This window comes from Geotrypetes seraphini, chromosome 3 (genome assembly GCF_902459505.1).
Source record: "Geotrypetes seraphini chromosome 3, aGeoSer1.1, whole genome shotgun sequence".
Taxonomy (NCBI): Eukaryota; Metazoa; Chordata; class Amphibia; order Gymnophiona; family Dermophiidae; genus Geotrypetes; species Geotrypetes seraphini.
Window position 1 is genome coordinate 46,914,969 of NC_047086.1, and position 27,528 is coordinate 46,942,496.

The window sequence follows — 27,528 nt, forward strand, 5'->3', positions numbered from 1 at the left end:
CTGCAGAAGTCTTGGCTTTGAGCTAACCTTTTTAATACTAATTTTATAGGTAATAATGAAAAACTAGTATTAGTTCCAACAGTCTGTTTGGGTAAATGCCTTTGTTAAGATAAACAGTTATCTTAAGAACAACATTTATCCAAATAGACTGCATTGGAACTCTTAACTAAGTTTTTCATTATTAACTACACTGCTGATAAGTTCATTGGCTGTGGTCACAGTTGTCTTGAGGAAATAAAGCTCTACAAACTGATCTAAGAATTGTGGTTTCTTATGTGAGCAATATGGCTTATATTTTAACCAGCACAATTAAATTACCAGAAACATATTTCTCATCTTTGATTAATATAGTATTATGCAATGCACAATATTAAAATGTGGTTCACCAACTTTCTCCCATGGCTTCCCTCTTCCGATTCTTTGCTACTGATTTCCCTCACCCCAAATTTATGGAAATTAAACCCCTGGAATTCAGAAGATAGCACAACAGAGAAGTTTGGACAGAAGTGAGTCCCTTCTGTGTGCTTTCTACTATAGTCTCCAATGCATTACTAGTCCTGTATACTCACTCAAACAGCTGAGATGTGCAACCAGGAAGTAGGATCATAGGACAAAAGTATTTCCTGCTCACTTTCTTTTTGGCTGTTACTTTTTCAGTACTGACCAACCCTCCCTCCCCCCCAAAAAACAAACAAAAACCAGACAGTTGTTGAAAAGAATCTGACAAACTCAGTACTGCACAGAAGTGTAAGAGAGACCAAAGCGAGGGCCAAGCCCTCCTCTATATGTCACTACAATTTCTCAATAAGCACACACTCACTTGGCAAAAATTCAAGTTACACAGCGCTATATTTAACAACTAGACTCTCACATTAATTAATCAAATCGAGCCACAGACAAACAAGCAGGACATTCAAGTCCAAACTGAATATTAAAAGCCACAAAGGCTTAAAGTCTAATAGATGCTGGCATTGTTGTCTCGCGGTAGGGACATTGGATCATTTACTGTTCTATTGTCCATTGATACTTAAATTTTGAAGATCCATCTGGGATCAAGTGAACAAAATATTGGAAAATCCAGTGGCATTGACATACGATACCATCTTATTTGGTACATTAATGAGGGCTAAAAGCCAAATATCTGCTCGGAATAACAAACTTCTCTTTATAATGGCAGGGGTTGTCATACAACTTATTTTGAGGAACTGGAAAAACTGGGATCGGTTAAATTATACTTTTTGGTGAGAATCTCTATGTCATACATTTAAAATGGAACGTATAGTGGCATTATACGAAATTTATGGATATTTGGGAGCCATTGACAAAATTCAGTAAGGAGTGATTGTTGATTTTGCCCTTTGATAATATACGTCCAGGGTGGGTGGGTGGGAAGATATATTTTTAATTTTGAGTGTAAATTGTTGGATAAATATAAGGGGGATGATATATGTATTTGTTATGGAATATAATTCTGATTGAATTTAAGTGCTGTTAAAGTGTAAGATGACTGTATAATATGTTGCACTTATTTTTGGCTTTAAAATGAATAAAGATTTATTTAAAAAAAAAAAAAAAAAAAGAAGAAGCACCTTAGATATTTTCTTAATGTGCATCTAAGTTTATACTAGCTTGTTTTTCATTCAGTACTACAGCCATGCTGCAACCCCAAAGATCAAGATGGCAGTAGGATGGAGCAGCAGTTACAATCCACAAATTCTGGATACACAAAAAGCATTGAGATGAACTGCATGGAACAAGAGTTAGCAGATAAGACTAGCCATACTGGGTCAGAGCAATGGCCCATCTAGCTCAATCTCCTGGGGCAAGCAGTGACTTCTATGTCTGTCTCAATAGCAGACTACGGTCTTCTCCTCCAGGAACTTGTCCAAACCTTTCTTAAACCTAGATATGCTAAACACTGTAACCATCTCCTCTGGCAACAAGTTCCAGAGCTTAACTATTCTTTGAGTAAAATAATATTTCCTCCTATTTGTTTTCAAAGTGTTCCCATGTAATTTCATCGAGTGTCCCCTGGTTTTTGTACTCTTGGAAAGGGTGAAAATTCACTTTTACTCGTTCTGCACCACTCAGGTTTTTGTAGATCTCAATCATATCCCTCCTTAACTGTCTCTTTTCCAAGCTTAAGAGCCCCAACCTGTTTAGTTTTTCCTCATATGACAGTATCTCCATTTTGGCCACTCTTCTTTGAACCTTTTATAATTCCACTATATCCTTTTGGTGATCAAAACACTGACGTAACTCATACAGAATGGCAGTCACAATCCTAAAAGGCAACGGCACTACTTTGAAAGGTTAGGTGAGAGACATGGGGATAAGGGGAAGTGGATGTTGAGTTCCATGTTGGAATTTGTATGCACATCTACCAAAGTGGATGAACTGTTGCTTCAGAGCTGCCAAAGGGGCAGACCCACTCAGTGAGAGATTCAGGGCCAACCCCCAGCTCGTCCTGCTCATCACTCTGCTCCAACCATTGCTTCATCAAGATCTGCCTATCATTCCCACCCCAGTCTACCCATTGCTCTGTCCAACTCCACCTCTGGCAAAATTGATTAGCGGCCAGAGGCAAAAGGAGTTGCCTCCTTGAGCCAGGGCAGCATGAAAGGCTTCCATGAAAAGTTATCTCGTGGCAGCAGGAAATGACCTTTAGGGGTCTTTCATGCTACTGCGGCATGGAGAGGAAACTCAGCAGCAGATCCCAGCCCATCCGTGGGAGAAGATCCGCGAGTCTCCCGCTGAAATCAGGAGACTTGGTAGGTCTGCTACTTGTGTGCTCTGGATGTCCATTTTTATATTTAAATGCCATAATTTACTATGCTACCATATAAATACAAAATATTTGCTTAAATGACAGCGAATTTTCTTTTAGATTTTATATTTGTAGGTAACAAAACAGCAACATAATAGGCTTAGTAAACTGAAATCAAAATTAAACAGAAGAAAACATTTGCGCTACTTGTATAATTTCAACATTTAAATTTATATAAATGCTCTTTGTGCACTCAACTTGCAGAAAAATTATCCCCTGAATGTTATAAGCTGACAGTGAAGTACATTCTATGTTACTGTATAACATTTAAGCCATCAATTTTTTATAAACAATCCAAAGCATAATTACAATTTCAAAATGTCATCTTCTCTAAAATTGGAACACAATGAAATAGTGAACTGGCAAGAACATCATTCAGGACAAGCTTAATTAGGATTTTAAGACTCAAAATGCTATTTGAATATTAGCAGTTCAGTGCATTAAAGGACAGCTAATAAGCTTCCCCCAAAAACAAACAAACCAATTTAAATAAATCCTAAGGCATTTTCATATAGCAACTATCTTTTGAGCAGTTCCTGAAATATCTATGCTTAACAGAACCAAAAGTAAAGATCTTTAGTAGAACAAACAGTTTTCAAGGCATTAATTCAATTGAGTGGCTCAGCATACAGTATAGTTTTAAAGGTAATAGGCCTTCAATAATGACAAAACCATAGCCACTTAGTCCTTAAATCTCTTCATTTCTGTATCTAATAGAGCTTACTAAATCTGTTATAGTGTAGTGGAGAATTGCATATTACACACAACAACAAAAACGCTCCACTCTTTTGGCTAAGAGCAGTGCCTTGAACGGAAGAATAAGCCTCAGGTTTTAAAGTGACGCCACGTTTACACTTCCAACACTTACAAGAGTTTTGCTACATTAAGCGATTTTTGCCCCGTGCTGGAATTTATCAGCCTAGCGGCTAGAGCAAAGCCTGTACGGAAGTTTTTTGGAGCCAATGATGTGGGTGGATGAGGTTTAAAAGACCTGAGGCTTTTTCTTCCGTTCAAGGCACTGCTCTTAGCCAAAAGAGTGGAGTGTTTTTGTTGTTGTGTTTATCTAATAGAGCACACAATGGGTATGTGCCAAACCCAGCTCAACAAACTCAACACTACACAGGACTGTAGACATTTTCTCATCTATTCTGCAAACTGACAAAACGAACTCACCCACCTGCAACATTTTATTGTGAACTGATCATCATAAATGAAAGTATGGTAATCTCCCTACTTCAATTAAGTAATCAATAAAGACATCTATCATTTACCATTCGTATTCTAAAATCATAACATTATGACAGAAGAAGTAACCCCAACTCAGTCAGTTTACTATAGTCAGTCAGTTTAGAAATAAACAGTCAAAGCCATGAATCTGAATTAGTCAATACTTTACTACCAGAACTGAGAATTAGTCAAATGATACCATATCACCATCCCATTAGGGAATAACTGAAAGACACATCTTTAGCAATTCAGGAGTCTGTGATTACCCCAAAATTAAGGATGTTGACATTCGGGGAGGGGGAGGGGATTGCAGCGGGTGCGGGCAGGAAAGATTGAGAATCTCTCCTGTCGATAATCTTTTTTTTTTTTGGGGGGGGGGTTACGGCAGGTTCTAGCAGGAAAGATTGGGCATCTCTCCTGCTGCGATTGGGCAATTTTTTTTCCCGAGAATAGAGCTTAAAAGTAGACATAGTGGCGGTTTGAGTGATTAAAGGCCTGAACGTACAGGCCATTCTCAACCCCCCCCCCCCCCACACACACACACACACACACATTTTGGCCGTTTCTTTTGAGAATGGACATTTTCCTGCTGCCTACTTTGAGCGCCTAGGGCCTTAGGCCAAAAAGGGACTTAGCCTTTTTTTTTTTTTTTATTATGCCCTTCTAAGTAAATTAAATCTAGCATATGTCCTTTATCCGATTCTCTGGTCACACAATCAAAAAATTCAATCAGGTTTATTTGGCACGATTTATCTTTAGTAAAATCATGTTGCCTCAGATTCTATAAGCCATTAGATTCTAGGAATTTCACTATCCTTTCTTTCAGCAACACTTCCATTATTTTTCAATAACTGAAGTGAGGCTTCATCTCTACGACCACTTTTGTGAATAGGGACCACATCTGCTCTTCTCCAATTCCCAGGAACCACTCCTGTCTCCAGAGATTTGTTGAACAAATCTTGAATAGGACCTGCCAGAACCTCTCTGAGCTCCCTCAGTATCCTGGAATAGATCTCATCCGGTCCCATTGCTTTGTCAACCTTCAATTTTTCAAGTTGTTCATAAACACTTTCCTCTGTGAACAGCACGGAATCTACTCCATTTCTGTGTATAACTTTGCTAGTAAATCTCAGTCCTTCTCCAGGATTTTCTTCTATGAACACAGAAGTATTTGTTTAGCATGTTTGCTTTTTCCTCATCACTCTCCATATATCAGTTCATAGCATCTTTTAGTTTTGAAATTCTATTTTTCATCTGGGCATAAGTCTCTATTTGTAATTAAAATTGCTACAAAAAGGCAGTAAGCTTCATGTCAGCGTCTATTCTGACAGTGTTGTGTCGAGTCATTTTATTGTCCAATTCTTCATGTCGTGTAAATTTGTAGTGAAGTGGAAATTCCTTGTATGGACTATTATGTAAAAAATTTTAATTCCATTTTGAATAAGGTTGTTTTCAATTAATAAAAAAAAAATCTAAAAAAATAGCTACTGGCTCAATACGTGCTGCTTTGTTCTTTTGATATGACTGGACTGTAGCATTCAGAACTCTTGTTTATTTTTTTCTAAATCTAGGCACCAGGTTACAAAATTAAAGAACACCAAATTCATCTGGTGTGATATAACATTAGCTGAGCTGATGTCACCTGCTGGTAATATTTATTGAATGATGGTGTGGGTAAAATGGGGGGGGGGGGGCAGAGGGTGAGGGGAATATATGAGGTGTTGTCAAGGGTCTGTAGAATAAGGATTAACAAGTTTATAAGAGGAGGTAAGAAAGGGTTAATAGACAGAACTTGTAAGAAAGAAAAATGATTAGGGAGGTTTCTAAGGTGATGGGGTGGAGCAGTCACATGACTGGTTGAATGTTGTGGCAGGATGGAGTGAATTCTGTGAGGAAAGGGGAACAGTAGAGTAGTCTCTTCAGGAAAAGATTATCCCTCCCTCTCATTTTTGCTGGTGTTATGTTTTGTGTCAATGTTATGGGGTGGGGTGGGGGGTATAGGTTATATGTCGACTTGGGTGGGTTTAATGGAGCTTATGGGGTTGGGGGAGGTGGTAGCAGCTTTGGGTGGGGTGGAAAATGGGGTTTGACCCAGTTGGATCTGGGAGATGAGCAGTAAATAAATAAATAAATGTAACACTCGTATGCAATACCGCTGCGAGGGGAAGCATGGCCTTGCGTCACTGTGGGTCATGTTTGGGGGAATGTTATAAATTTAAAGACTTAACGGGAGCTAATTTTGACACCAAATAGCTCCCTGGGGGGGGGTGTGAAATATGCATTGGGGGTTTGTTGGTTTTTGGACACGGATTGTATTATAAGTAGAGATAATATTCAGATAGATAATAAAGCTGCAGCCAAATAAAATTGAGTTGTGTGATTATTGATTGATGGTGATTAGCTTTCAGTTGCAGGTGACGGGAATGCGAATGCTAATGTTAAGAGTAAATGTATTCGGCACTAAACTAAAACTAAACTAAAACTTAGGTTTGTATACCGCACCATCTCCACAAGCGTAGAGCTCGGCACGGTTTACAGGGTTAGGTTGAAAAGGAGCTACAATGAAGGGTTATAGGAAAGGAGCTAGGAAGATAAAGAGGGACAGGGTACCAAAGAGCGGGAGGTGTTAGATTTTTGAAAAGAGCCAAGTTTTCAAGTGTTTGCGGAAGGATTGGAGGGAGCTTGAAATTCTGAGCGGGGATGTGAGGTTGTTCCAGAGTTCTGTGGTTCTAAAGGGGAGGGATGTTCCTAGTTTTCCTACGCAGGATATACCTTTTGCAGAGGGGAATGATAGTTTCAGTTATTTGGAGGATCTAGTGGAATTAGGGTTAGAGGAGTTCCAGAAGAGTGGGATAACGGGAGGGAGGTTGCCATGTAGGTTCTTGAAAGCTAAACAGGCACATTTAAAGAGGACTCTGGAGTGAACTGGGAGCCAGTGAAGTTTGGACAGGAGTGGGGAGACGTGGTCGAACTTGCCTTTAGCGAAAATAAGCTTGGCCGCGGCGTTCTGGATTAGCTGAAGTCTATGGAGTTTTTTTTTTAGTTAGGTTTAAGTAGATGGAGTTGCAATAATCCAGTCTAGAGAGGATGGTGGATTGAACAAGGACGACGAAGTGAGAATGATGAAAGTACGATCTCACTTTCCTCAGCATATGAAGACTAAAGAAGCATTTTTTTACCAAGAAGTTGAGGTGGTCATTGAAGGAGAGAGAGGAGTCTATGATGATGCCAAGGACTTTGCTTGAAAACTCAAGCTGAAGAGTGGAGGCGGAAGATAATGGGATGGAGGTGGGTAAATGACCTAATATTGGGCCGAGCCAAAGTAGTTTTGTTTTGGACTCGTTCAATTTCATTTGTACAGAATGTGCCCAGGATTGAAGGTTCATTATACATGCGGATATGTTCTCAGCGAGGTTAGTGAGGTTCGAGTCGGTCTCAAGGAGGATGAGGATATCATCAGCATAGGTGTAGAGAGTTTCCAGGGGGGGATAGATGAAGGAGTTTCAAAGAGGACATGTAAATATTGAAGAGGATAGGAGAGAGGGGTGAGCCTTGCGGGACTCCACATGTCGGCTTCCAGGGAGAGGATGAGGTAAGGTTTATGTTAACGGTGTAGGAGCATAAGCGTAGGAATTTCGAGAACCAGTCTAGGACTGTGCAACTTATGCCTATTTCAGAGAGTTGGAAGATTAGGATATCATGATGGACGACGATGAAAGCTGCGGAGAGGTCGAATTGTAGAAGTACAGCAAATTTGTTGCGAGAATGAAGTTGTTGTACCTTAGAAATTAGTGAGGCTAATAGGGATATGGTGCTGAAGTTGGGTCTGAAGCCAAATTGGTGGGGTAGGAGAATAGAGAATCTTTCTAGGTAGGATGAGAGTTGAGTGGATATGATGGATTCTAACATCTTGGTTAGGAGAGGGATATTTGCTATTGGACGGTAATTGGAGGGAATAGAGGGGTCAAGGTTGGTCTTTTTCAGTAGAGGGGTTAGTGCAATATGTCCCATTTCGGAGGAGAAAAGGCCCGATGTTAGAGCATCGTTTATAAGTTTGGTGAGGAAAGCGATGGCCTGTGTAGAGATATTCTCAAATAGGTAGGAGGGGAAAGGATCCAAGGTACATTTGCAAGTTTTTAGTTTGAGGCAGAGTTTGGAGACTTGCAATTCGGAAACAAGCTTAAAAACGGTCCAGGATCTGTCGGCTGGAATGGGATTGGAGACATGTAGGGAAGGGTTGAGGTCAGTAGAGATTAGGGAGTTATAGGGGACTGTAGGAGGGAAGGAGCATCTTAGGGTGGTAACCTTTTCATTGAAGAATTTTGCAAGGGCATTTGCTGATAGAGACGAGGGGAGTAAGGATGGGTCCTTTTTTGTACTTAAGAGCACCAAATGTTAAACAACGCACTGATCTGGTTGTTGGATCTGGAGATTTTATCTCCGAAGAAATTCTTCCTGGCTTTTTTTAGTAATGAATTGTAAAGTTTAATATTGACCCTCCAGGTCTGTCTATCTGAGGGGGATTTAGATTTTTTCCTTTTACGCTCCAAAGAGCGACATTTCTGTTTCAGCTCTCTATGGAGCGGTAGATACCAAGGGGCCTTTCGGGGGTAGGAGATGGTTTTTGTGGATATTGGAGCGAGGGAGTGATAGATGGATTCGGAGAGGAAGATACAATGCACCAGCAGGATTCAGAGTCTGTAGGCTTAGGATTGGAGGAGAGTTGGTTGAGAAATTTGGACCAGAAAAGATTACTCAAAATTTTCTTGTGGAAGGTTATTGAATGGGAGGAATGGGATGGGGATTCAAGGTGTGACATGAAAATGGGGAGGCAAGTAGCCCCTAAGAAGTGGTCAGACCAAGGGACTTGTTCCCAATGGGTGTCATCGGTTGAAGTTTTGAAGGCAGTAAGGTCGAGGAAAGTGGTGAAGTCTAGTGTATGTCCTTTTTCGTGGGTTGGAGAAGAGGTAGGTGAGGGAAAACCTAGAAAGGTAAGGAAGTTGTTAAATTCGATCATGTCCTTGCTGTTGGTGTCATCAAGGTGGAGATTAATATCACCAACAATCAATAGTCTTTGAAATTTAAGAAAGGCGTTTGTTATAGCCTCAAAGACGAGATTGGAGGAGTTGTTCCAAGGGGTGGGTAGGCGGTATAGTAATAAGATGCCCAATGGGTGAGTGCGGAGGTCATCATTGACAGAGACAAGCATATATTCTAGAGAGGCGTGAGTGCCCTTCTCGAGGAGCTGGACGTCAAAGAAAGATTTGTAGACCAGTGCCAGTCCGCCTCCTTTTCGGTTGGATCTGGGGGAGAAGAGGCCTTGATAACCATGGGGGAGGAGTTCGTTTTGTGTAAAAAGATCATGAGAAATGAGGATGCTCATACAAACAGCACTCCAAACATTCATCAGATGTGTCTGGTTTGATGCTATTGACTGACTTCACCATGATGTTTTCAGTAGCTTTACTTATTTAATAGACTTCTTGTTGGCCCCCTCTTAATTACTCCAGAACTCTGCTGCCTAGCTGTTGCTCTGGGGGTTTTCCCATGACTCAGCTCCAATGGCATCCTGTAAACTTCCACTTTTTCCCCACTCCTTCTTTCTACTCTCCCTTCTCCTCCAACTATATTCCCTTCCTATCTTCCTCAGTGACTCCTATATCAACAAAGTTAACTTATGCATACATACCTTTTTTCTACTAGCCCTCTAACTTTGCTACCTCTCTAATTAATTCTTTTTCTGTTCAGTTACATACCCACTTTTATCATTTCTCTTTCTGCTTCTCCATTTTTCTTACTTATGAACTTTTATATTGCTTTTCCTAGTGTTTTTTATACTGCAAAGAATCCAAGCCAGGATACCACATCATATAAGACAAAAACAAAGTGCTAGATTCAAACATGCAGCATGTTTCTTTGTACTGTAGAAATGTGATGTCACTTTATGACCATTTCAGCATGTAAAAGCAAAATTTTAAACTCAAGTTAAGAATTTCAAAAATGTAAATGATTGTGAGCACGTGCACTGATTTTCAAACACCCTCAAAATAGAGGAAAATCAAATTTAGAAAGTAATTTTTACATCTGAATTATTGATAGGTTTAGTATGAATTCATTTCAGTTTAGTTTATGATTGTAGACTATGTGTTTTCAGAGGGTTTATTTCACCCACCTATACAAAAGTTCAGACATTTCTTTGGCCATTTCATCCCTAAAGAGAAAATTAAGATACATTTTATATGGTAGAACAAACCATCAATGGGGAAATATACAGTAATTTTTCAAAAATTTATGTAAAACCTAAACCAATCAATCCACCTTATCAATCCACAAAATGATTTCTCCTTACTGTCCTATTTCACAGTTTAAGCTGAGCTGACTTGTAGTAAGTAATCCTATATAATAAAACGCTAGCCGCGCATGCGCACTCCCATCAGCGTGCTTCCGTGATCAGTAGGTCTGTGGCCGCAGGAGTGCACATACGCGAATCCCCAGCACCTACCTACACTCGCCGGAAGGACTGGACCCCAGCGCTGGACATCCTGCTCTCCTGTTGGCTCCTCTCACTGGCGGGGATCGAGAGGAGCTGCGGCGAAACTTCAAGGGGCGGGAAGGGAAGCTCCGAAAAAAGACTCCAGCCACTAGGTCGTCGTCTTCGCTCCTCTCCCCGGCACACCTGAACCCCCGTTCATCCTCCCATCCTCCCATCCCTTCGGCTCCCTTAGTCTCTTGCCGCCGCTCCTCTTCTCTTCACCCCCCGCGGTCCCGCCTCCCATCCGACCCTCCCTTCGGTTCCCTTAGTCTCTTGCCGCCCCGCGGTCCCGACAAACGTCCTGACTCCAGCAGGGGCCGCAGAACTCTAAACACGCTGCTTCGCGGCCTGCTATTGCCCTGATTTGCTCTGCCCGACACGGCAGAGCAAATCAGGCCAGTAGCAGGCCGCGAAGCTGCGTGGTTAGAGTGCTGCGGCTCCTGCTGGAGTCAGGACGTTTGTCGGGACCGCGGGAAAAGGGTGCAAATAAGAGAAATCTGAAAGGTGCTTGAAGGAAATGAGAAAAACGTCGGCAGTCAAAAGGAAAATGATATGACAAAATTATATTCATACCGATGCTGTACAGGAAAGTGCAAGGTAGTCACCCCCCCAGCTCCCCCCCAAAAAAACCAAACCAAACACCCCTTGAACTTTATTTATAGGACATTATAAGGTATTCTGGAGGTAACACACAACTCGAGGTAAAAAAAATGTGCTGCGAGGCAGACAGCTTTGCTTGGGGGGGGCGGGAAGACAGAAGGGGGGCCACGGAGAGACAGTCAGGGAGGAACTGGAAGGGGAGAGGGAAAGGGGCCTGCTTTGGGGGAGGGACGTGCTGGGAGACAGACAGCTTTGCTTGGGGGGGGAAGACAGAAGGGGGGCCACGGAGAGACAGTCAGGGAGGAACTGGAAAAGGAGGCTGCTTTGGGGGGAGGGGTGTGCTGGGAGGCAGACAGCTTTGCTTGGGGGAGGGGAGACAGAAGGGGGCCACAGGGAGACAGTCAGGGAGGAACTGGAGGGGGAGAGGGAAAGGGGGCTGCTTTCTAGCACCCGTTAATGTAACGGGCTTTAACACTAGTATAGCCATAATTGCATGTTAATGAACTAAGAAATGAGGATGCTCATACAAACAGCATATAAAGAGATCATGTACTTACTTTGGTAAGCTCTTTTCCAGAAGATAAGTGAGACATTCTAGACAGCTGGGTTATTTCCCCATACCGCATGCTTCAGAAGGAATCCACTCCGGCTTTTTAACTCTGCCTCTGGTGTATTTCATTGTGCTGTTTAGCTCCCTCTAGAGTTAATACCCAAGTACCGAAGGAGCACCTAATATACGTGAAGTAGAGGCACCTGTAGCAACAGGCAAAATAAATTGCTCTGCTCAAAAGTAACTAAATAGTACCATTAACCGCCAACACAGGCTTCAAAGGAGCACAAAAACTACTCCCCAAGAAATGGAACATATATACAAATTCTTCCCGGCCCCCAAGGGCTGACAGGCATCCAAGAATCAGCTTGGAGAAGCATAAACAGACTGAAATATGTAAGCAGGCACAGGAAGGAGCCTGGAATGTCTTACCTATCTACTGGAAAAGAACTTACCAATAAGTACATAATCTCTTTTTCCAGTGCAACAAGTGAGACATTCTAGACAGCTGGGACGTGTTCATAAGCAGTCCCCCCCCACCCACCCAAATAGCTAGGGTGGGCTTGTGTGCCGGCCCTTAGGACCCGAAATCCGAGTCCTGTCTAGCAACAACATCTACTCTATAGAATTTGGCAAATATGTGAAGAGAAGACTACATTGCCGCCCTGCAAATCTCCTCAGGAGATACAGATCTAGCTCCGGCCCATGAAGAAGCAACACTCCTAGTAGAATGCATCTTGGTGGAAACAGGGGACTGTTTCCCAGAAAGAATATAGGCTGACGAAATGGCCCTATGGATCCATCTGGAAATCAAGGCCTTGGACGTGGGAATGCCCCACTTAACAGAATGTGTCAGCACAAACAGATGGTCAGAGAGGCAAAACTCGTTAGTGACCTCCAGATACCGCAGAATAACTCTGCGCACATCCAGTTTCTTCAACAGACAATCCTGTGTCCTGGAACTTGTCAGCTGAAAGGCAGGCAAACACACTTCCTGATTAACATGAAGGTCGAAACCACCTTTAGCAAAAAGGAAGAAATCATCCGAAGGGAAACCCCTGCCTCTGAAATTCGGAAAAAAGGGTCTCGGCAAGACAAAGCCCTATATTTCTGACACATAACACGCTAAAGTAGTGGCAACCAGATGAGCAGAACACACACAACTGCAGTCATGCGTGCATAAGGAAAAACTGTAGGGTGCTAAACAGCCACACCGGAGGCAGAGTGAAAAATCCGGAGTAGATTCCTTCTGCAGCATGGCTGTATGGGGAAATAACCCAGCTGTCTAGAATGTCCCACGTATTGTACTGAAAATATATTTTAACATAAGTTATGTGTTAAAGTGATTTCAGGAGACCATCTTATTATTTTGCTGATTTTGTTCATTTTTTTTTTTTAGAAAAGCAAAAATGAGCAGGATTAGCATCTCAGTTCTAACATCCTCATATCTCACTTGCCTGCTTTTGATGTTAGAGATGCTCAAGTCTGACTTGGAGACTGAAAAAGATTATGTTTGCATAAAAGGAGGATTAAAAAAAATGTCAAAAAACACCCTAAAGTTCAACAGATTTTTGATGTGTCTAGATTTAAGTAGGTTAATGTTATAGGACTTGTTTGATGCATTTGGGGAAGAATATAAATTTTGCCAAGCAATTAACCTTCTATTAACTTTGTCTCGCCAAAGGATATTTCAAGGGTAAATAGGACTAAGGGTCCTCTCCTACCAACCTTGTCTAAGCTTGGTCCCTCAGGGGCCACAAACGGGCCAGCTTTTCAGGATATCCTGTATGGAGTTGCACAAAATAGAGATAGTAGACATGCAAATTTCTCTCATGCATATTCATTAAGGATAGCCCATTTGTGGCCCTTGGGCTAAACTTGGTTAAACCTGCTCTGGACTATTGCCTCATGTAGATCTGGCCACCAACATCAAGCTAACAGAATTTTCTGCTCAGTTCAGAGGATGCTGTTAGGAGAGTATCAGAAAGATTCAAAGAAAACTATTCAGGGTAACCTAGTACATCAAATCATGTGGCAGTGAAATCAATAATCTCATTTGGTACCTGGAAGAGATGTACTGACAAAGGATGAGTAAACTGAACAGTAATTGATTGCAGGACAACATTTTTATTCTCTTCCATTCTGTAAGAGTGCATCAAGGGACTTAGAAGTGCCTTGAGGGCTTGTGCTGTTCATTGTCTCCCCCCCCCATACACACACATACAGCTTGGCATCCAGAGAGGGCCACTTACTTAATCTGTGATGTTTTGTAAAGAAGTGTAAAGAATGCCAAGTTGCATCTTTCTATCTCCCTTCTTCAGATGTGTATGTTCTATGAGCACAGTCGTTAGCTACCAATCTTACAGAATGTGATTTAAATGAAAGAACAGGCTTATTTGATCTCATACAAGTTTCTGAAATGAATCTACCCCAACAACAACAAAAAAACCTGATAGCTTTATGCACTAAACATAAAAAAGATCTACTAACCTCAAAGGATAAACAATGTTCAGATTTTTTACAAGTATGCTCTTTGTAAATAAAAAATGAAGCCCTTTCAACATCTAAAAATTAAGTTTTCTTCTTACAAAATGTATAATTAAAAAAGAGTCAAAAGCACAATTTTTTGATTACGGTGAAAAATAGAATTGGCTTTTAGAACATTATCTAATAAAATTTTTGCAAAAAAAAAGGTACATTAAAGTCATGTTTTCAGAAATCTCACATAGATATCCTGTGGAGATAATCTTAAATAGGCTGCCAAAAGGTAGGTGCCAAAACATAGGCAAAATGCTGGGCATTATAGTATTCTATATCATAAGTTATACTTGTGTAGGTTCTGCCCATGTGTACACCTTCTTGCAGATATACACTGTGGGATGGATTCAGTACTCACAATTCAACACTAAATGGTATTCTATAATTATAGGTGTTCCGGGATGGGTGTGTTCCAAGAATTGGAATATATGCTAACAATCATGGAATTACACCATTAGTGCCTTCTTATATCCTCATAGCATTCCCCCCCTCCCTCCCTCACCCCCCCTCATCTGTCTAGTTCATCATAGCTTATTATCCTATCCGGGACACACTGAGTTGCTTGTCCTTAAGTACCTCTCTCCTAAGGATTCAATGTCAGCTTGATGAGATGTACCATATATACTCAACTATACGTTAACAAATATGGGCTAAAAAAGGCATTAAAAAACCCATAATTGTCTTATCTACAAGGCCAAAAAGAATTAAGCACCCCTCTAACTCTGTCAGCAGCATGATCTCTTCCCTGTCAGCCTATGGGTTCAGCATTTCAAACCCAACCCCCCTCCCTTCACATCTGAGCCAACAACTCTCTCCCTCCCACCTCTGGAATTCAAAATGTCTCTCTCTCTGTCAGTACTGACATGTTAACTGCTCTCCTTGCTTGTTTGTGTGTCTTCTGTGGTTGCCCTCTGTGTCTGCTGCAGTTGCCCTCTGCTCTCCTTTGCAGTGACTCGTCCTTTCTTAAGGCCCTTCGCAAAGGCGCTTTCGCTAAGGCGAGCGCCTTTAAAGTGCCGAATGGCTGAGCGCTATTGGCCCCTCCCCTTTTAAGGGTTAGTTCCGGTGGATGACGTCGGGCGTGGACGGAGCTAACTCTCACCGCTGTCCCTTGCTCTCTCCTGCCTTCTCTCCCTTACTGTTTCTCTCCTGCCTTCTCTCCCCTATTGTTTCTCTCCTCTGTCTCCTCTCCTGGCTTTGTTCACAAGCCTCTTCTACCCGAGCGCTATTGGCCCCCTACTACAGATGATTTTAGCGATAGGTTACAGATCACTTACAACAGATCAGCAATTTCATGTTTGAGTTCTTTCAGTACTCTGGGATGTATACCATCCGGTCCAGGTGATTTATCACTCTTCAACTTGTTAATTTGGCTTAGTATGTCTTCCAGGTTCACCACGATTTCTTTCAATTCCTCCACCTCATCACCCTTGAAAACCATTTCCAGATCAGGTAGATTTCTTACTTCTTCTTATGTAAAGTCAGAAGCAAATAATTCATTCAGTTTCTCCGCTATAGCCTTATCCTCCCTGAGTGCACCTTTTACTCCTTGGTCATCCAATGGTTCCACGGATTCTTTCAGTTTTTCTGCTTCTGATGTACCTAAAAAAAACTGTTACTATGAGTTTTTGCCTCTTTGGTAAGTTGTTCTTCATATACTTGTTTAGCTTTCTTTATCAATGCTTTGCATCTAAGTTGCCAGTGCATATGTCTCTTCTTATTTTCTTCATTGGGATCCTTTTCCAATTCTTCAAAGGATGTTTTCATGGCTATAATAGCCTCTTTCACTTCACCTTTTAACCACGCCGGCTCTTGTTTTCTCTTCTTTACACCATTTTTTAATACGTGGAAAACATCTGGTCTGGGCTTCCATGATGGTATTTTTAAAAAACATCCATGCCTGATTTACACTTCTGACTTTACAACAGATCCTTTTAGCTTCTTTTTAATCATTTTCCTTATTTTATCATAGTCGCCCTTGCAAAAATTAAATGCCGCTACAATAGATTTCTTTACTGATGTCACTCCATTTATCAGCTCAAATTTGATCATGATCACTGTTTCCCAGCGGACTCAACACAGTTATCTCCCATACTATGTCCTGCATTCCACTAAGGACCAAATATAAAATAGCTCCCCCTCTCATTTTCCTAATTATTGGCCATGCGCTAAATTCGCCATTGGTGCATGTCATTAAAAAAGTTACTGTGCGAGCCACTACCGACACCTATTTTAGAGGCGGAAAGGACCCATGCACTAACCCCATGTCAATCAATTATTATGCAGCAATGCCTCAGGCACTAACTGATTAGTGTGTTGATCACATACTACAAGTGGGGGAAACTGTGTGGCTTAGGAGGAAGGGGAAGGCAACTTGACTGGTAAGTTGAATACTGTCAGCAATACACCACAAATTATCCCCCATCGTGGTTGGCATGGTGGTGACTTCACAACTAGCAATTAAACATGGGCATACTCAGTGTGGTAGGTGAGGCCCTGTCACCTTATTGAGCAGACTGGATGGACAATGAGGGTCTTTTTCTGTGAGTCTCATTTATATTCAGTGAATTTCCATGAGATTTTTTTTGCATGCACTGCCCATCCCTAATCTATATAATAAAAACAGGGGGGCAGGGGGAGGGGGAGGCCCTATACCTCTTTAATAGCTTAAAAATTTCTATATTCTTATGGAATATTGGTCCCAGCTGTGTCTAAGCAATATGTTCACTAAGGGGTCCTTTACAAAACTGCGGTAAGCACCAACACACGCTTATTGCAGATTAAAATTCACTACAATGGAGCATCCTGCAGGAATTCTGGCATGTGTGCATGCATTCCACATGCTGATAATGTTTTAACACTGGGGTGGGGGTGTATGAGGGCAGAGAGTAGGCTTGCCCAGCGCTAATCAATTAGCACAGCTACATCGCTATATGCTAAACAATTAGCCTGTGGTTAGTGCACTAACCCTTTAATGTCTACAAAAAAGATGTAGTTAAGGCAGAGTATCGCCAACATTTTAAGGTGAGGCACACTAATCTCATGGCTATGGCTGGAGGGCACCCAGAAATGTGCAGATGTCAATGTGATGACATCACAAGCATGCGTGATATAATCACATTGATGTCCGAACATGCGCGGAAGTCCTCCAGCCACGGCCCTGAGCATTCTATTACTGCCGGTGGTGGGGGAGTGCTGCAGAAGGAGCAGAGGCACAGGTACTGACTGACTGATTACAGGACATGCCTCTCGCCTATGATTCTTCTATCTAGAGCTCTGCCTAGGTTCATAAATTAAAAAGTAATCTACTTCCATATTTACACGAAATAAACAGCAAAACAACATTTCTAAGTACAAAAAAAAAAAAAAAATTAAAACCAAGTCATACATTGTCATTTTCGGGCCTGGTACACCAGTTCTGCAAACAAAAAGAAATCTGGATTAGTCTCAACATTTCTTAATTAGGCTTCTGACAGACAGGAGTGTGAAAAGGTTAGTTGCTCATTTTTTTTTCCTCCTTTTGATTTCATATTTATTGATTTTTCCTTGAAGCAGTCAAAGAAAGTGACAAACAAACCAAAACTACACAACTATAATTTTCTAGAAAATTATTTCACTGGCTAATTTGATTAGATAATATCACATTATAGATAATTACTTAAAGCATAAATTTAGACTCAATCATATTTGCCTTAATTTATCTGTGTTTATGTTATTCTGATCATACTTGTTTAAAAACTATTTTATTACTGTAAATCAAAAGTTGAATACATGCAAACATAATTATATAGATATATATCCTGCAATATAAAATGTCTGTCCTTACTTAGCAGCTAATGAGACAGGTTGAATGATTTCAGTATTCAATCTGTAAAAAAAACCAAAACTTGCAGGTAAAATACAAAAACAAAAATGACAAATATGACTCACATAAAACAGGTGTAACACTAATGGATATTAGAATTTACTCTCATACCCCCAAATTCTGAATATGGCATCTGAAGTTGCACGTGTATATCGGTGTGTATACCCAATGTATGTGTTCAACTTAACTGATAGGCCTCACCAATGCTGATAATTGGTAATTAACACCTCATAACATATTAATTGGAGTTAATTGAAAGTTACACACACATATGAACAGCCTTACTGGGTCAGACCAATGGTCCATCAAGCCCAGTAGCCCGTTCTCACGGTGGCCAATCCAGGTCACTAGTACCTGGCCAAAACCCAAGGAGTAGCAATATTCCATGCTACTGATCCAGGGCAAGCAGTGCCTTTCCCCATGACCCTCTCAATAACAGACTATGGACTTTTCCTCCAGGAACTTGTCCAAACCTTTTTTAAAACCAGCTACGCTATCCGCTCTTACCACAACCTCTGGCAACGCGTTCCAGAGCTTAACTATTCTCTGAGTGAAAAAAATTCCTCCTATTAGTTTTTAAAGTATTTCCCTGTAACTTCATCGAATGTCCCCTAGTTTTTGTAATTTTTGACGGACTGAAAAATCGATCCACTTATACCCGTTCTATTCCACTCCCCTCAGCCGTCTCTTTTCCAAGCTGAAAAGCACTAACCGTTTTAGTCTTTCCTCATACGAGAAGAGTTCCATCCCCTTTACCATCTTGGTTGCTCTTCTTTGAACCTTTTCTAGCGCCACTATATCTTTCTTGAGATAAGGAGACCAGAATTGAACGCAATATTCCAAATGAGGTCGCACCATGGAGTGATACAGGGGCATTATAACGTTCTTAGTCTTAACCATCCCTTTTTAAATAATTCCTAGCATCCTGTTTGCTTTTTTGGCCAACGCCACACATTGGGCGGAAGGTTTCATCGTATTGTCTACGATGATACCCAGATCCTTTTCTTGGGCGCTAACCCCCAAGGTGGACCCTAGCATCCGGTAACTGTAATTCGGGTTATTCTTTCCAATGTGCATCACTTTGCATTTGTCCACATTAAATTTCATCTGCCATTTGGACACCCAGTCTTCCAATTTCCTAAGGTCCGCCTATAATTTTTCACAATCCGCATGCATTTTAACAACTTTGAACAGTTTAGTGTCATTTGCATTCTTTTAAGTTATGAGCAAGTTTTTAGCTTGTGCACCAATGTGCACACAACTTTGGCATGTTTTCCTTGGCCTAAAAGGGTGCATCTAAAAGTTATGACACATAACCATTGCAAAGCGTGATTCTACTTAAGTTGCAAATAACTTTTATAATATTGCACTTAGCGCCACAGTCAACATCAATTTTTTAGGTGTGATATATAGAATCAGCCCATGGTATATGAGATTTTTTTAACATGCACCTTTAGTAAACATGGCTCTAAACATGCTTGATACGTACAACTATGCATTCATGTGAACGCATGATTGTATATGTAAGTACATATAATATAGAGCAGAGGTGCTCAATGTTGGTCTTTGAGGGCCACAACCCAGTCAGATTTTCAGGATTTCCCCAATTAATACGAAGGATATCTATTTACATACATGCCCCCCCCCCCCCCCATTGTATTCAAATGGGAAAAAAGCCAAGCCGTCATCTAATATAAACTGTTTCCATTAATTTGAATTTTAGAAAAACTCTACAACCCTAATCACACTCGTTGTCAACCATGGTACCCAGCAGGGTCGGCTTAAGGGACTGTGGCACCATGAGTCAATTTTTGCTTTGGGGCCTCCAACTCCATCCGCAATCTGATATCCCTTCCTCTACTCTTTCACTCTCCCCTCACCTGTGATCCGATATCTCACCCCCCCCTCTTTTCAAGTGCTCCCCTCCTGCTGCACCAGGTGAAAGACTAGCTCAGGGTGCTGGTGATAAAAGGTGCCATAATCCCAGACCTACATCTATCCCTCCAAGAGCTGAAGGTAGACCGGCATCCTTTATCAATGGTGCCCTGGACTGGGGTCTCACCTCGTCTATAAGTTGAGCCAGCCCTGCCTTGCAACAATTAACTAATAAAACCTGTGTAGAACAAAGCTTACAGAATACCATGGTGGAACCTAAACAGATTACTGAAGATTAGAGAAAGATAATGCACGTAGATAAGAAGAATTTGAGTTGTTTTTGCATAGTAATATATGTCATGAGTACGTTTAACTAATAGACAAGCGAAAACCCCTTTGTTTCCTAGTGTCAGGGAAAAACACAAAAACTGCAATATTATACAAGTGCACTTTAACAGAATCAATTTTTTTAGCTACAAGAGGGGCTTTCCCTTAATATTTGCTAGCAATTATGTCTGTCATTTTTTTCAGCAGTACAGTCCTTTATGTTACCGTTATCTGTTGTATTGTGTCATACGTTAAATTCAATGTTTTTGGAAATAAGAGCGATTTCCATTTATGAGTACTCAATATCATTAACAATATAAAAAGAGAAATTGATTTCCTTTATTTATGTAATGTAATGTAATGTAATTTATTTCTTATATACCGCTACATCCGTTAGGTTCTAAGCGGTTTACAGAAAATATACATTAAGATTGGAAATAAGAAAGGTACTTGGAAAATTCCCTTACTGTCCCGAAGGCTCACAATCTAACTAAAGTACCTGGAGGGTAATAGTGAAGTGAAAAGTAGAGTTAGAGGAAAAATAAAAATAAAATAAACATTTTAAAAAGACAGCATTGATCTAAATACTTTGGAAGGTAGAAGAGAGGAGAGAAAGGAATAGAAGCAGAATGGGTCAGCGTCAGTGATGAAGTGGAGCAAGTAAGTTTAGGAGGAGCGATTGACGTATCCAGAAAGGGCTTCTTCTGGCCGACAGTCCCAGGATGCCTATGTCTCCTCCCCTGCGATGTTCTCCCATCCATGCATTCCCTCCCAGACACACTGCCCGTGCCCCAGCCGCTCCAAGGAGGCTGCCCCAGATGAGGTCCACGGTGAATGCAGGATTCTCTCCTCTGCGGGAAAGCCACCCGGAGCCGACAGTTGATCTTCTTAGCGGATTGCAGGGGGGGAAGAGTTCACATTCTTGGTAGGATCGGGTCTGAGTGCTCTCGGTGGTTGTGGCTGGTCTCATTGCTGCTTAGATGTAAAAGCAGTTGATCTCCACTGCTGCTGATATTTAAAAGCAGGCAGATTGATCTCTCCAATGGACTGCAGGGGGAGGAGTTCACGCTCCTGGCAGGATCGGGTCTGTGGGCTCTTGGTGGTTGCGGATGTACCCGCTGCTGCTTAGGTGTAAAAGCAGTTGTTTTCCCAATGCTGTTGATATTTAAAAGCAGGCAGATTGATCTCTCCAACAAATTGTATGGTGAAGAGCACACATGTCTGGCTGGATTGGGACAAAGGCTCTCGATAGTGGCGGCTGGTCTTGGTGCTGCTTAGGTGTAAAAGCAGTTGATCTCCTACTTCTGATAATATTTAAAAGCAAGCATATTGATTTTTCCAACGGAATGCTGGGGAAGAGCTTACTTGTCTGGCTGGATCAGGGCAAAGGGCTCTCGGTAGTGGTGGCTGGTCCTGTTGCTGCTTAGGTGTAAAAAACAGTTGATCTTCCTAGTGGACTGCAGGGGGAGGTGGAGCTCACACTCTTGGTTGGATCGGGTCTGTGTGCTCTTGGTAGTTGCGGATAGTTCCGCTGCTGCTGAGGTGTAAAAGCAGTTGATTTCCCACTGTTGCTGATATTTAAAAGCAGGTAGATTGATCTCTCCAATGGACTGCAGAGGGAGGAGCTCACATGCCTGGCTGGATCGGGGTAAAGGGCTCTTGGTAGTGGTGGCTGGTCCTGCTGCTGCTTAGGTGTAAAAAACAGTTGATCTTCCTAGTGGACTGCAGGGGGAGGTGGAGCTCATATTTACCCTGATTCTGAGGTTCTAAGAGTTTTTCTTTCTCCCTGATGTTTCTTGAAACTTGCAAAAAGAAAACGCTACTTCCCTTTTTTTTATTATTATTATTTATCTGATGCATACAGGGTTACGTCCTGGTTTCTAACATTTCCTGGTTTCTAACACTTCCTAGTTTCTAACACTTCCTGGTTTAGCTTTATTTAAAAACCATTTCTAACTTTGCTTAAGAACTTTTCTAATAAGTTGCTGAAGAAAAAGTCCAGTTTTATTGATTGAAATTCAGAATGTTAGTGAAAGTCTTTTTAGACTATTAGTGAAAGTCTTTTTTTCCAAATTTACCACATACCGAAGCGACCAAAGCGAAAGTAACTAATTTCTGCTTTTTATCTCCCCGGTCACAAATAGAAATGCTTTGAGTGTTTCAACTATACTGTTAACTCGTTATAGGCTGTTCACTGCTTGTTAGGAAAATCATGTGTCTAAACAACATGTATTACTTTATTTGTTTCCTTAGCAAAATATATTATGAGCCAAATGAAACTGTACCCATGCTTTGATAGAATTTCATGGGAAAGACATTTCCCCCATAGATCCTAATTTGTTTTAATTTTTAGGTTGTATCATTTTTTTTGTTTGTTTCAGCAAAGTTTCAATATTTCAATATAACCTATGTGTTAATATGTCCATCCTTTTACTTGAGGTTGATTTTCTTTGATTCTAATTCCTGTAGGCTGACAAATATAATTCAGCCTATCCAAATATTAGACCTTAGGTTATTTAAATGAAAGCAGTTAAGTTTTTGGTTTCTTTTATATTTCATCCTTTAATGCTGTACCTATCCTGTTAGTAATATTACCCAGGTATAGTTGGAAACAAATTAAATGATATACACAGTATAGATATTTCTGCCTTATTAATTGCAGATCACTTCACAAAGGCAATTGCCATATCAAGGGAAGCTGGTTTGCTACATGAAAAATCCGTGTTGGTGCCTTTCGATGTCTGTTAATGACTTATTTGCACGATCATGGACTAATGCTATTTGAAATATCATTGCTGAGAATCTTCATCCGTATGGCACCTTGATGATGGATGAGTCCCAGCGGAAGGACCTTGCTACCAGAGAAGGAATCCCTAAAGACCTATCAGCGAAGACTTCTTGACTACTGCTACTAAGAACGGGATGACTTTCGTGACCTTGAACTTCTACAGCTTTAATTATGGACTTATTGATTTACACTTTAACTCTTTTATGGACTCATGTAGTATATATATATATATATATATTCATCTGTTTGTGATTATTTCTAACAACCCTATTGCAAGATCCATGTGTTTCACTTGATTGTGACTTTTATGCATTTTCATCCTGTTTTGACTCCCACAAATCGCTCCTTAGCTATAGCTATTTTCCATTTTCAATTAGATTATTTCCATCCCCTTTCTTGCTACTAAGTTGAGAGAAAGTGCAGTGAAGAAGAAGCAACGAGCCCAGCTGACGTAAGAAAATTTGATGTGATTACCTGGACGTCCACCCTGGCCTTGAGCATAACTTGATGGTGTCTGGACCCAGTCGAGTCTGCACTGATCCCAGCTATTTTAGAGGGGCATGGAAATAATCTAACTGGTTAATTTATCCCTTTTGGATATAGTATGATCATGACAGGATGAAGCCATAAAAGAAAGGTATATTAAAATGTTAGCCACCCATATTCACTGTGAACTTGATCCACATCCTGAATATCAGATCAGATTTTGAAACCCCCCACCCAGATTATGAACCCCCCCCCCATTCCCCCGCAGATGCTTAGTTGCTCGAACTATCTCAAAAGTTGAAATAGGGACTCCCTACACCTACAATATTGCCCATGTGGATCAGGATATGACAAGTTATTAAGAGTCATTGGTATAGCACCTTCTTTGCTTATCAAACGATAAATTAATACTCTATCACCATTATTCTTTTCTACTAATAGTTGCATATAGAATTGCTGAGTTATACTGTGACACATGCCATTAAAGTTTAGATGGGGTTGGGTTAGTTTATTTGTCCTCTTAATCCATATCAAGCCTACTTATTGAGCATCAGGGCCTTATGCCTATGCTCCGTGACCAATAACCTGCATGACCTTCAACCACACCTTGACCTTGGAGTTGAAGATTTCATAATCTTCAAACAGGGGGATGAGGAGGGGGAGGAAAGTCCTGTAATAATGAATATAATTAACCAATGAAAGTGTGAAATGTAACAGGCACCAACGTGGGCCAGAGCTGCTAGAATCATATAAAAGAAAGCTCCCTAGACCATAGTTTCAGAACTCATCGGAGGTTTTCCATCAGCCTGGCCAGCCTGGTGTATGCTCTATCACTCTATATGCTGTGTGATTTGTTCCTGTAAGATGTTACTACTTGATTATTAAATTCATACCAGCATAAAGAGAGTTGAGTGGTCTATCTGTGAAGCCTAGGGTCTTCAAACCTTAAGTATAAGTTTCATTCCCCTTGATACTACTCACTATGGGACCTTACATAAATTGTTTAGTGCCCTCAGACTCAGATTTTAGACTGCATGATAAAGGTGCCTACAGGATAGGGGCTTTAACAGTACTACAGATCATCCCGCACAACACAGTGCAAATAGTAAATCTTTAATAAATCAGGTAAGTCAAACTTATCTGTACCCTTCTCCTTCACCACCAACTCCAGACTCCGTCCCTTCTTTCTTGCTGCACCGTATGCCGTACAGGCTGCCAGAGTCAATGCGTCATGCTCAGTCTCTAGCAATATTCAAACCTAAGTTAAAAGCCCTCTCATAAGAACATTAGAAGATCTCATACCCTTTTTATATTTCCACCTGTAAAGGGCTGCAAAAGTAAAAAATACCACGATCGTACCCTTGCTTTTTAGGCAGCTTTTTATGATAAAGACTTTCAACAATTTCTATCTTTGTCCCATGCTTACCCACATTTTAGAAAACAATTGAAAACAATTAAAAACATTTCTTTTTTCTAGGTTTATAGCCAACTAGACCTTACCTACATGATGTCCTCCCAATTGTGTTTCTTTTTATTAATCTTTTGTAAACCATGTTCAACTTAACGGCTATGCAGTCTAGAAATCCTACGTTATGTTATGTTTTTTGAAGCTACTTTTGACTCTCAACTCCCAATCGCTATCAGTTAACTATACCCATTGCATTATTCCTTCTGCCAGAAATTTCCCAACCTTGAAATGTCCTGTCTGTCCAAATTAGATTGTAAGCTCTATTGAGCAGGGACCATCTAATGAATGCCTATGCCTTTCAATGCTATAGAAATGATAAATAGTAGTAATAACATTATCAAAGGCATTGAACATTGCACAAAAGTCTACTTTACATACAATTAAAACTATTCTACTCAAGTTATTGTATTAATGGATGTCTACAATTCATTTTCATTCTTGCACGTAAAAGATATTCAGGTACAATAAATAATAGCAACTTACTGTTCTTGCAAACTAAGCTATTCCTAGTCATCACTGTTTTATGGCTATCAGGATTAGCTGGCAGTGCTGTATTCCTGCAAAGCAGATCACATCAATAACCAGCATTTTCTTTTTCCAAAATGAATAGCATACAATGAGAATAAAGCAGAAGCACTTCACTCATCAAAGCCTAAGATTTCATTTCAGAATATTGCAGAAGTGGCTTAATAAGAGGTAAATGAATGAATAACTAACTGACAAATCACTGCTACACTGGCTTTCAGTTACTGTGCGTGTTCAATGCTACTGATCTGAAAAACATAACAAATGTTCTGCTGGGTCAGACTTGGACCAAAGGCCCATCTAGGCCAGTTTCTTGTAATGACAGTAGCCACCCCATCACTAGCAATATTTGGAAAATCCTAGAGAATAGATTCATTTCCTTCAGTTTCCTAATTAACTTATTTTATCCAAGGGTTTTGTAACCGGATAATTCTCTTCCTCAATTGTCTCTTCTGTGTTGCAAAAAGCCCTAATCCGCTCAGCATTTGTTTGTTAAAAGCACCATTCCATTTCCTTTATTTATTGATTAAAAATTTTATAGCCCACTCTTCCAGCCCCACTCAAGGATAACCAAAGCCTATTATACAAATAAAATAATACAGTACTGAAGTAGTGATGCATATCTATAAATAACCAATATAATCAGTACCGAAAACAGCAGACTAGGGAAAATTGTCAAGGGAATAGCCCAAGTCTTTATCTTCTTGGAAACTTTTAAATTGATTCAATTCCTTCTGGATTCCCTCAAGCAATTTATTCCACAACATGGATGGCACAGCTCCATAATATATTCTGGCTCTAGCTCATAAGCTCTATAGAATATTAAAAGTAGGAATAGATAGTGTTGACCACAATAGTTTGCCGCTTGCATTATCCAAGTGGCAACTGTTGTGGTCAACATTGTATTTCATGATACCACAAAAGTTGGAACCAAGATCTTAAACTGAGCACTCTTTGCTTAAAAATGGAAAAGCTGGAATGTCTTCCAATTTCACCAAAATCACGCTGGCTGCTTCATTTTGGACTAGTTAACACCTACATACGAGCCCATTATGATAGTCCAAATGGGCTAATACCAGGGTCTCTATCTCTGTTTTAAAAGAAATGTAGTCCACAAGTGGTTGAAGCCTTTATACTATTCTTAATTTAAAAATGCAATCTTAATAGGCCTTCATTCATATAGGAACCAAGGAAAGGCTCCAAGCAAATTCTACATTTTAAAAAACCCATTTATATTCAGGATGTGATAATCAGTGGTATAGAGAGGGCGAGAGGCACCTGGGGCGGTGGCGCTCCTTCCCCACCCACTCCTGCGTGCCCTTTCCCTTCCCCCATACCTCTAACGTTCGCGGCGCAAGCAGCAACCCCAACCTGCTGCTCACACTAGCACTGGCTCTTCCTCTGATGTCACTTCCTAGGCGTGGGTCCAGGAATGATATCAGAAGAGCCAACGCTGGCATGAGCAGCAGGTTAGGGTTGCTGCTCGTGCTGCAAACGTTAAAGAGGTATGGGGGAAGGGAAGCAGCACACACATGGTATTGGGGGGTGGCAGGGAAGGAGGGGGGCAGAAAGGAGGATGGGTGCTTGCGCCCCATCAAGAGGGCGCCCGGGGGACCCCCCCCCTCACTATGCCACTGGTGATAATGCCAGCATCCCATTTCATTCACCAAAGACTCACTATGGGCTCAACAGTCAAAACAAGTATATTTTAACTCAAAAACTACTTAATCTTGTCCAAGATAACTTAAAAATGAATAACATTATGCATACTTTTTAGACTCCTAACACTGAGCTGAGAACTTCAGGTACTGTCTACAATGACTCCAAGATCTTTCTCATGGGTAGCAACTCCTAATTCTGAACCTAGCATTGTGCAAGTATAGTTGAGATGTTTCTTTCCTGTATTTCACTTTGTGATTGTCA

At 40.8% G+C, this 27,528-nt stretch overlaps 1 protein-coding gene across 10 annotated transcripts in view; it reads right to left on the reverse strand.

Moving 5' to 3' along the window:
- MYO6 (myosin VI) overlaps positions 1–27,528 on the reverse strand; it is a 426,976-nt gene that overhangs the window by 38,213 nt on the left and 361,235 nt on the right. For 5 of the 10 annotated variants that reach the window (XM_033936478.1, XM_033936475.1, XM_033936477.1 and 2 more), the window contains 3 exons: positions 18,098–18,139; positions 17,660–17,689; positions 10,227–10,265 (listed from right to left, as the gene is read on the reverse strand). The exons of 2 other annotated variants lie outside the window; for them this stretch is intronic. In XM_033936478.1, coding sequence (XP_033792369.1) covers positions 10,227–10,265; positions 17,660–17,689; positions 18,098–18,139 — 111 coding nt within the window. The remainder of the gene's footprint in view (positions 1–10,226; positions 10,266–17,659; positions 17,690–18,097; positions 18,140–27,528) is intronic. 3 more of the 10 variants (XM_033936480.1, XM_033936479.1, XM_033936481.1) reach the window with 3 other exon arrangements.